At 37.3% G+C, this 10,501-nt stretch overlaps 1 protein-coding gene across 3 annotated transcripts; it reads left to right on the top strand.

Annotated features, from left to right (window-relative positions):
* The first annotated feature begins 667 nt into the window (after window positions 1–667).
* Window positions 668–9,540, top strand: LOC131326922 (E3 ubiquitin-protein ligase RZF1). 3 transcript variants are annotated; one of them, XR_009200132.1, is made up of 4 exons: window positions 801–1,140; window positions 2,195–2,901; window positions 7,748–8,281; window positions 9,234–9,540. XR_009200132.1 is itself a non-coding variant. In XM_058359834.1 (3 exons), the coding sequence occupies exons 1-3, from the start codon at window positions 932–934 to the stop codon at window positions 9,284–9,286; spliced, it is 969 nt and encodes a 322-aa protein (XP_058215817.1). In that variant the 5' UTR covers window positions 797–931; the 3' UTR covers window positions 9,287–9,540. The 3 variants fall into 3 exon arrangements, 2 of the variants coding, with proteins under 2 accessions (XP_058215816.1, XP_058215817.1); XM_058359834.1 differs by lacking the exon at window positions 7,748–8,281 and having other exon boundaries at window positions 797–1,140; XM_058359833.1 differs by lacking the exons at window positions 7,748–8,281; window positions 9,234–9,540 and having other exon boundaries at window positions 668–1,140; window positions 2,195–4,558.
* Window positions 9,541–10,501: the final 961 nt, after the last annotated feature.

Below are 10,501 nucleotides of genomic sequence, written 5' to 3'. Positions count from 1 at the left end.
GGATCTTATTCTTTTTCGGGACATGACTATTCTGGAATCTTCCAGAGTATTCCCTATGCTCATTCTCTTGATTGGAGCTCTTTCTTTGTTCGGCCATCTCATGGCCGAACAGACGGCTTGGACCAGTCACTTCACATGTAACTGGTCCGTTTTCAATTATTTGGACTAATGACCTCACATGCCTTTTGTCTTTATTAGCCGATCAGACTGCATGGATCAATGATTTCCCATATCATTGGTCCATATCTCCGTTCACCATACTGCTCGGCGATAAGTCCTATCATACTTATCACGTGCTCCTAAACATCACGTGTTCGGCAATGAAATGTACCTGTTCGGAAATACCTCCCTACAATCATCTCTAAAAGCGGGGCGGTTATCTTTTGATTTTCTGTATCTTAAAACTAGAAATTGAGGCTCCTATTTATAGAGGACGTATCAGGGACTTGTCCTTACAAATAAATAAAGACAAAGGGCTAATATGCAATTTGGAAAGTTGAGTCGGTTTCGCCGACTCAACATGAGCCGCCCCGGCCCCAAGCCTTTTGCGTCAATATGAAAGATTCCAAATAATGATGTCATCCAACCACATAATCTAACCAATTACAACAACAGAACCAAAAGCATATGGAATTATTCAAAATGGTGGTAATACCTTAACCTTGTCAGTTTGAAAGTTTGGAAAATCCCAAACTCCACGTAACTTGACACCATTTCTGCCTCATCCTTTACTTTGTCAAGAAGAGAGAGGGAGTAGACCAAGGAAAGAAATCAAAATCAGCCAAGGCAACATAGGAGTAATACCTTTCTCGTTTCCTGTTCATAAACCTTCACGTTATATAAAACCTCCAACACATTCCTCTCTCTCTCTCTCCACCACAAATCAATCAATTCATCAAAACCCAATTCGAAATCCCAAAACCAAAAACCCATGTCTTTGATTCGTCGCTCTCGAGTTATCGTCAATGGAGTCCAAAGAATGAGAACCCACCATTACTACTGGTGCTTGCAATGCCAAAGAACTGTTAGAATTCCTTCTGCAATTATAGACCCCAGTGAAATGCTCTGTCCCCATTGTTTGAACCAGCTCCGCCACGAGATCGACGTTTCCCGGCCTCGGCTCGCGGTGGCCACCACCGGGTTAGTACTGTAATAAGTTATCCTAATCCGACCTGTCATTGACTAATACTGTATTCCGTGTCTTGCATTGTAATATTGATGATTTTTCTTTTCAAAATGATGCCTTTATTTTCAAGATTTATCAGAATTATATATTTTGCAAATTTATCACCGATCAAAGAGAATTCATTTAGGTCTTATAGTTAGCGAAATTTCGTTGAAAACGTATTTTTGAAAATATGTTTTCTTGATTCGATTAAATGTGTACTCCAAAGATTAACACATAAGAAAATGGACACAAGGAGTACTGTGGGGAGAAAGAAAAAAAAAGAATGCGAATCAGATAGATTGACCAACTATGGACGTGTTTGCGATAGCTGTGGATAAAAATTTTAGATTTTAGCTTGAGTTTTTATTATAGATTTTAGATTTCGGATTTTAGTAAATGTTTGTCAACATATTTGTTGTAGTCGCAAGATTATGAGAATTTCATATTATTTTTTTGGAAATTTGTGTTGCATAATTCCAAAAGTTAACCAAACCCAGGTTTAAAATTTCGAAAATTATTTTTCTTTTTTAAGTTCTCAAAATCTATAGATTCTAAAAATCAATTTTGTAGAATATTGACAAATATTCTAAACTAATTTTTAAAAGCTAGAATCTAAAAATCTGTCCCTATGAATTCAAGTGATATTTATGCTTCATAAAGGTTTGGCTCATGGTCATGGTGCATCCTAAGTATTTTTTTTTTCTAACATGAAAAATTGGTATGAGCAAGACATGGAGGCTTCTTGTGTCCTAAACGCTCTTCATATGAATTCCATTACGGGGCAAAAACAAAACCTAACAAAAAGTATGGTAGAGGAAAATAGATCCTTAAAAAACGACAGGTCACAATACACAACTTTAAATTAAAAAAAATAAGTATTTAAATCAAAAAGAGAATGAGAAAATTTTCAAAGTTTCCATTCTTTTCCCTTCCTTTCCAATCCCGTGTTCCAAACATAGCCAAATTTATATTTCTCTATGCTGGATTAAGGTACAGTACATTTATTTCGATTTACTTTCCCTGCAGTTTACAAGAACCGCCGGCGGCGGCGCAACTGCTAGATGTCCTGACTCAAATGCTACAGAATCCCAACTCTTTTAACCATAGCACACGAACAAACTCAGAAAACCAAAACCCAAATAGCAATCGCCGAGGCTGGATAATCCTCCAATTCCTCAACCCAACCCACCGTCGGCCACCACCCATGATCTCCCCACCGGAAAACCCGCTTTCTCCGCTCACCGATCCAATCCAATCCAACAACGACGGTGGCCTCGAAGACTTCATCCAGCAGTTGGCTCAGATCGATCGGCCGGGCCCACCAGCAGCACCCATGTCAGCAATTGATTCCTTAGCAACCGTGAACTTGACGCAAGCCCATTTGGAAAACGACTCGGTTTGTCCGATATGTAAGGAGGAGTTCGAGGTTGGCGGGGAGGTGAGAGTATTGCCTTGCAAGCACTTTTACCATTCCGATTGCGTTGTCCCGTGGCTTCGGATTCATAATTCTTGCCCCGTTTGCCGCTTCGAGCTGCAGGGTGATTTTTCCGACGACTGCGGCAGCGGCAGCGAGGGTTTTCTCGGCGGCGGGGAAGAGCTGAGGAACGGGTTGAGGTGGTTGTGGAATTGGGTGTTGGGTTTGTGGCCTTTTCGTCTTTTGTGGAATTGGAATGTTTATCGCGATAATGGTGGGCTTAATTTCCAAGACGATGGAATATATGCTCCTGATGGAGGTGAGAATTCACTATTTTACCATTTCACTTTATTTTTATTTTTATTTTTATTTTTGATTTCCTAATTCTATTAAGTTTACGATTGCAATTTGATGGAATCAAGTCTGGACGGTATTGTTGGGATCGCGATTTCCACCATAGTCGTCCTAATAATAAGCTATGTGACAAATGAAATTCAATTACTATATAATTTACATGATTTTATTTCATTTGTGCTGAAAAAAACAATTATGATTTTAAAACTGGAATATCCATTTTTTGATGCAATAAAATGATATAATTAAAACTATCGAATGAGCTTAATTTTTCTTCTAATGAATAATTGAACGCTGGTACTCATAATAAAATAAATGAATGGAATAAGAAAAAATAAGACTTATGGTAGGAAGAAGCCCACCAAAATCGTTAGGTTGATTAATTATTTTTTAAACAGTTGCAATTCATTTTGCGGACCTAACATGAACTTTTGAATCTGCACCATATATACAATTGACTTTTGGGTGAAAATTTTGCAAATATGTACACTAGCATGATTGAAAACCAGTACCTAAAGTTCTTGCATGCTATATATTAGGGTGAGCATGGTTTGGATTGATTCGATTTTAATTATAGTAAATCAAGATCCAAACCAATATCTGCGGATTGTGAATTTCGACAACCAAATCAATCCACAGAATGCATAGAACCAAACCAATTCAAATCATAAAAATATGGTTTGGTTCCAGTTTTGACCATGGTTTGCATACAACAGAGATATCTATTTTCATAAACTATTTAAATTAAGTACTGAGAGACATTAAATCAATCATTATTAGTATTAAAATCAATTCTTTTCTTATGTAAGGGATATCTTAAAGAAAGAACTACTCTCTCCGTTTCTAAATAAATGTCTAGTTGCACTTTTTCATATTATTTTTGAATTAATTATATCTTTCAATTTATATCATTTTTTTTTATAATTTTTAAAACTTTGTCTAATAGAATCAATTGAAATCTATCAAACAATATTCGGATTGCGTATAAAAAATAATATATTTTAGAAAATATAAATAATTTTTAAAATTTCTAGAATAGTAACATAGACATTTATTAAGGGATAGGAGTATTACTGATAAAAAAAAAAGGGCCGGGAGTATTAAGAGATAAAATAGTGGCTAACAAGGAGTGCTTATTATGATTGGGAAAGAAAGAGATGGATGCAATTTGTCAATTATGTTTATTACCTTAGGTTTAGATAAAATAGGAATATAGTTTCAAAATATAAATTTAGAGTATTAGACTAGAAAATTAATTGACTATGGCTTAGGCTAGTTTTATTTGGTGTATCTAAATAGTGTATGTGTATATATATATACACACACACGCGCACGCACATACATATGGTTCGGATCGGATTGGAACCGGAACTGTTGACATAAATCCATACACCAAACCATTGAACATGGTTTATAATTTTTTAAAACCGGAGCCAAACCAAACTACTAAAAAATCGAACCAAACTATGCGGTTTGGATTGGCTTGGACCGGATTCGCGGATCGACGGGTTTTTTGCTCACCCCTAAATTATTCAAGTACTCCTCGATTATACTTCTTATTAACATTTAGGCTCTGTTTGGAAGTTAGGGAAAGAAAAGGAAAAGGAAAGAAAATGATAAAAGGAAAATGAAAGGGAGAAATTGAGAGAAAAGTTGAGTTTGAATTTTAAAATTTTTTCCACCCTTACAAAATTTCCTCTCCTTTTTTAAGAACCAAACAAGGGTGGGGAAAATTTTAAAATTTTTCTTTCCTTTCCACAACTTCCAAACAAACTCTTAGGGCGTGTTTTGATCACGCGTGATCATGTTGAGGAAATCAGAAGACCTTGAAATGTATCTATTCAAATCTAAAACCATATATATGAGATTACAACTATGCCTACTGTGTACCCAAGCACCTATTATCTCTGTACTTCAAGTTATGGGTTTAATGAAATTTATTTTTGCTGAGGGAAAAAAAAAAAACTATGCCTACATTGGCAATAGTTCAAACATTAATTTTTTCCGCGGCTTATATATTTATTTGGTCCCTACAAAATAGGTTCGGTTTCAATATTATCCTTCCAGTTTCTAACCGATTTCAATGTTACCATTTCCGTCAAACTTGGACGGAAAATGCCTAAGGGGATAACGGATTAGATGATGTGGATTGTGGATTATGGATTATGGGACCCTCAAAGTCTCAAACCTGATGAATAAAAACGTAAAACTAAAATCCTTCTTTTCTTTTACACGTTTTTCCCCAGTAAAACTAAAAACGCCAAGACTTTGTTTGAAACCTATAGAAAAGAAAAGAAAAGAAGGCCCTTGTTTGATTTGAGAGAAAACAAAAAGGAAATTAACAAAACAAGAAAGAATTTTTCTCCCAACTTTCCTCCCCACTTTTTTTTCCTTTCTTTTCGTTCCGAGCCCATATCTCTCTCTCTCTCTCTCTCTCTCTCTCTCTCTCCCTCCCTCAGATAGTCAAATCTCAAATGAAAGATGCACTCCCTTACAAGAGCTGGCAACCAATCCCCCACCAACCTTTCCAGACCCGGTCACCCAAACAAACCCAATTCCCATCGACACAAAATCCGTTACAAAACCTTTAAATCTCAACGGATCAGTTGCAAACAAATCCCGTCACTGACGTCCAAAACATGGTGTCAGAAAACGCCGTGATAGTGTTTGGAAAACACGGGTGCTGCATGAGCCACGTGGTCAAGTGCCTGGGCGTGAATCCCGTGGACCTTGTTTGTTTTAGGATTTAGATTTTTGAATGTTGGTAATGAGTAGAGAGAGATAGAGAGACAAAAGAGAGTAATACTTAAGAGAAAATTTATTGAAAACCGTGCGCAGAGAGAAAGTCTAAAATCCCAAAACGAACGGAGTCGTGGTGTTCGAAATCGAGGAAAGCGACAAGAATGGCGTCGTTAATGAATTGGAGACGGTAATCGACGGCGGTGGCGGTGAAGAGGGTGGGCGGATGTTGCAGTTTTCCAGCGGTGTTTGTCGGTGGGGAGTTGTTCAGAGGCTTGGATCGGATTATGGCGACCCATATTACCGGAGGGTTGATCCCGGTGTTGAAATAAGCTGGGCGTTATGCATGGCTTAAAGTTTTTTTTTTTTTTTTAGTAGTGATTTTGGTCACAGTTTTTTTTGGCTTTTTTCCTAACGTTTTCCTCTCAAGCTGGGAATGATTTTAGACTTTTATATTTTGATGTTAAAGGAGATGTGACGTGGATTTGTATAAAAAACGGTTTCATATTTTTTCAATTTTTTTTGATGCTTAGAGCAATTTATGCGCAATGATGGGGTATTTTATAGTTACTGTGAATGAACCTAAGAGTAAGGATCAAAAAAAAAGAAAAAAAAGAATGAACCTAAGACACTACAAGAAATTTAGGATCTCCCAACGGATTTTTAGCAACGGTTAAAAAAACCGTTGGTATAGATGGTGTATAGTAACGGTTTCCAAAACGTTACTAGAAACAGGACTATAGCAACGGTTTTCATGTGACCGTTAGTAGATTACAACACTATAGCAACGGTTTTCATTAACCGTTGCTAAAAACTGGACTATAGCAACGGTTTTCATTAACCGTTGCTAAAAGCTGACCTTTAGCAACGGTTTTAAATAACCGTTACTATAAACCGGTCTATAGCATCGGTTTTCATTAACCGTTACTAGAAACCGGATTTAAAAAAAAAGAATTAAAAAAAAACCGGTTCGTATAGTATAAATATTAAAAGGAGTATAATTTTTCACAATTTATTGGCTAGCACAGTTGGTTCGCGCACGCGCGCGCACACACGAGGTCGGAGGTTCGATTCTCAGGAGGAGCAAGGATATTTCGCCTGCCACGCGGGCGCCACGTGGGCTCGGGCGCCACGTAGGCTGCCACGTTGTAGGCTGCCACACGAGTGCCACGTCAGCGCCACACGGGCGACATGTGGCTGCCACTTCAGCGCCACGTGGAGGCTTACGTCACACAGTGGTTGGTTTTTAAAAAAATGAAAATTGCCTTTAGCAACGGTTATAACCGTTGCTAATGAAACCATTGGTAAAAAAAAATCTATACCAACGTTCGTCAAAACCGTTGCTATACCTCTATAGCAACGGATATATTGCAACGGTTTGGCAGAACCGTTGGTATAGCCTAAACGGGTCTCTACCAACGGTTTTTGGGTTTTTTGGCAACGCTTTCGACCGTTGCTATAGAACGATTTTCTTGTAGTGAGAGTAAAAGAAAAGAAGGGTTTTTAGTTTTACGTTTTTATTCGGTGGGTTTGAGACTTTGAGGGTCCCACAATCCACATCACCTAATCTACTAGCCCCTTAGATATTTTCCGTCCAAATTTGACAGAAAATGTAACATTGAAATCAGTTACATACTAGAAGAATAAATTTGAAACTAAAAATTGTGAGGACGAAATTGAAACCGAGCCTATTTTGTAGAGACCAAATAAGTAGATAAGCCTTTTTTCTGTTAAAGAAGTTTATTAAAGCAGGCGGTAAATTAAAACAAGTTAAAAAAAATTGTCCAAATTATAATTGGGCCTGAGCAATAGAGTTAGGCTCGATAAAATTGAAAAGGAGAGAAAGAGGAAAGACGTATCTTTAACCCTTGAATCGAATCCAAGGCTCTTCATTGGAGAGTTACGTACGGTTGCTGTGAAATAGGATGTACAATTACCAATTGGTTCAAGTACTATGGAATTTTCCCATTTTGTATATGTCAATTAATCTTGGGGACCAATCTTACCGTTGACACGCGTCCACGTGCGAGGGGCTATACAAATATTGTTTAACCCTATGATTCTTCTTGCAGGTAGCCCTTGGTGGCACTCTTGGCTCATTCTATAGGCTCAACCTTCACTCTAAAAGTACTTTAAAAAAGAAAAAAGACGAGTTACATAATAGATTTTTTCCATAATTTCTTCGAAGCTGGCAGGTAAGTGTTTCTTATATACTTGTTTTATAAAGAGGTAATTACCCTAGTGGAAAGACATTGAAGGGTTGGCTACAGGTACATTTGCACTTCAATTGCCTCTACTCATCTTGCTTTCTCTGAAGAAATATGTGTATAGTCTCTGAATAAAGAGGTGCATCTTGCTTTCCAAGCATATGACAATCCCACAACTACTTCAGAAGAAACTCTATGAATCACCGTAACTGCATCAATGAGCACACTAAAACTATAACAAATCGCCAAATTTATTTTTGTAGTCGTTGTGGCTCATGTGTAGCCTTTTGATTTACAAATTCTTGCTACAACCAGAGTTGTACATCTCTAACAGCAGCTCTTATGAAGCATTTTGCCTTCCTTTTGGTAACAACTACTACTATCCCGTCCAACCACTAGGTAACAACTGCTACCACCACTGCTGCATATATCTAACAGTAGCAGCCTCAAGGCATTTCATTTTGGTAACAACTACTATATATATCTAACAATAATGATACTATGTGCTGCAATTACTTTCTGTTGGGCCTCAATTACGCGTCTTGCGCGCAATCACTTCACTAGTGTTTTACAAAGAGGTAATTACCCTAGCGGAAAGACATTGACGGGTTGCCTACAGGTACATTTGCACTTCAATTGCTTCTACTAGATAGCCTCTTGCTTCTTGCTTTCTCTAAAGAAATATACGTATAGTCACTGATTTTTTTGTCACTATTATATATTATTGGGTTCTCTTATGTGGTGCCGCAATGGCCTCAAAACCACATATTTTGTGGGATCAAAAATTGACGATGCTAACTAATTAACTCTTGGGTAATTGGCTCCATTTCTTTTCTTTTTTTTTGAAAATCTAATGACATACCCCATTGATTAATTCGTTCAAATTGCTCCTACGTACTCTCTTGCTTCTTACTTCCACTGTTCTCTTTTTCCAAGTAAAATATGCGTATGTTTCTGAATTTTTATTTTTGTCATGTATGACCTCCAAGTTTGATACTCTTGATTGATTGTTTACTTGTTTACTTGGAAGTAATTATCGAAAAAATTAAAGTAAAGTTATACTATTTGCCAAGTAAACTAGTACAAACATAAAACGGTGAGTAGTAGAGTAATGTCTAGTGTATGTCAGCGCTCTTTCTAGCCATTGGGTAACCGGCTCCAAAGTTTCGGAAAACAAGTTTTTAAGGCTTTTGATTATACTCCTAATAATTGTTGGCTACATTTTCTTGAATATGTATATGCGTCACCCAATGGATAGAAATCTTGCGTGCCTTCTGATTCTTGTGTTGCTTTGGGCCCTTGTTTGTTTATGGGGTTCTACATTTCCTAATTGGGTATGTTCTTTTTGCAGCTGAACTCCTACAGTGCTTCTGGCCTGCTTCAGCAGAAATAGTACACAAGTGAAGATTTACCAACTCTTGATCAGTTCTCGTTGGCTTCGCACACATATCTTCCTGAATTGCTTAAGATCGAACCGGGCTAAAGAGCCAGGGATGTAATTGTTGGAAAATATTATAGGATATAATATTTTATTTTAAGTGTAAATGGAAATTGATTTGTTTTGGAGTTGCCTCTTTTTATTGACATTTGTTCGCCGTGGACAGGCGCGTCATTTACGAACAAATGTGTCCCCTTTTTCCTTGGAGATTATTTGTCGAGTCACCATGGGGTCTATAGATTTTACATCATTCTTTACTTTTTAAGGATGGATTTTTCCTTCATTCAGAGTCCATTCACTTTGAGAGAGTACAGGAGATTCAATAGATCCACCAATTAAAGTGTTGTTTCTATGAGGAGTTCGATCAAGTAGTGCTGGGAGATAGACGTCCATGCAAACCATAAGCGCCGTAGCAGGGACGAATCTGTCTTAAGTACACAGTGACATACTCGCCTTAATCACCAATTTGTTTCCATCGATTTCTAAATTTTGAGTTCTGATTTTATTGCACTCATGTTATTGGTTTGACTTTTATCACAAAAAGTAAACATATTTTCCAACAATCTTTTCTTTTCGAAGGGTTTAATTTTTGTGAAATTGACATGTTAAATTCTGTTTGGATTTCGAGAATTTGGCATGTCTCGGTTCTGGATATCAAGCATGATTGATGAATGGTTGTGACTTGCCATTTGTAACTATAATTAATACACCATGAGGGGTTGCTTAACACCAGAACCTCGCCTTCAAATATAAGGTTGAGAAAACTCCAAGCGTAGGACTAGATTGTCGGTAGCATAATAAACCGGTAAGACCGGAATCGTACCACAGGGATTCGAAGACAGCTTAATCGGATTGTAGGTATTGTAAGATGGATTTTGGCGTTTAAGACGGCCAACTTGGTTTGCTTTAAACGGTGGAAATGCTAAATAAAAGACTATAAATGAGCTTTATAAACTAAAAAGAGGCAAGTCTAGGGATCATCTATCCCTTGACAAAGGCCATTACCGGTTCTCGATTATAACTCAAACGAGAGTCATGACTGCGTGCTCATGCTCGAAAGATTTAGCTTTAAAGACTACGCTTAACAAAAGATGTGATTAATCGGAATTAAACTAACCTATTTTCGCTAATGTATCTAACACATAGTGTGGAGACCCGTAAATTATTATAATTTCAGAAAT

The sequence above is a fragment of the Rhododendron vialii genome, chromosome 5a (assembly GCF_030253575.1).
Source record: "Rhododendron vialii isolate Sample 1 chromosome 5a, ASM3025357v1".
Taxonomy (NCBI): domain Eukaryota; kingdom Viridiplantae; phylum Streptophyta; class Magnoliopsida; order Ericales; family Ericaceae; genus Rhododendron; species Rhododendron vialii.
The sequence above is the reverse complement of the archived record's forward strand: the minus strand, read 5'-3'. Positions and strand labels throughout refer to the sequence as shown.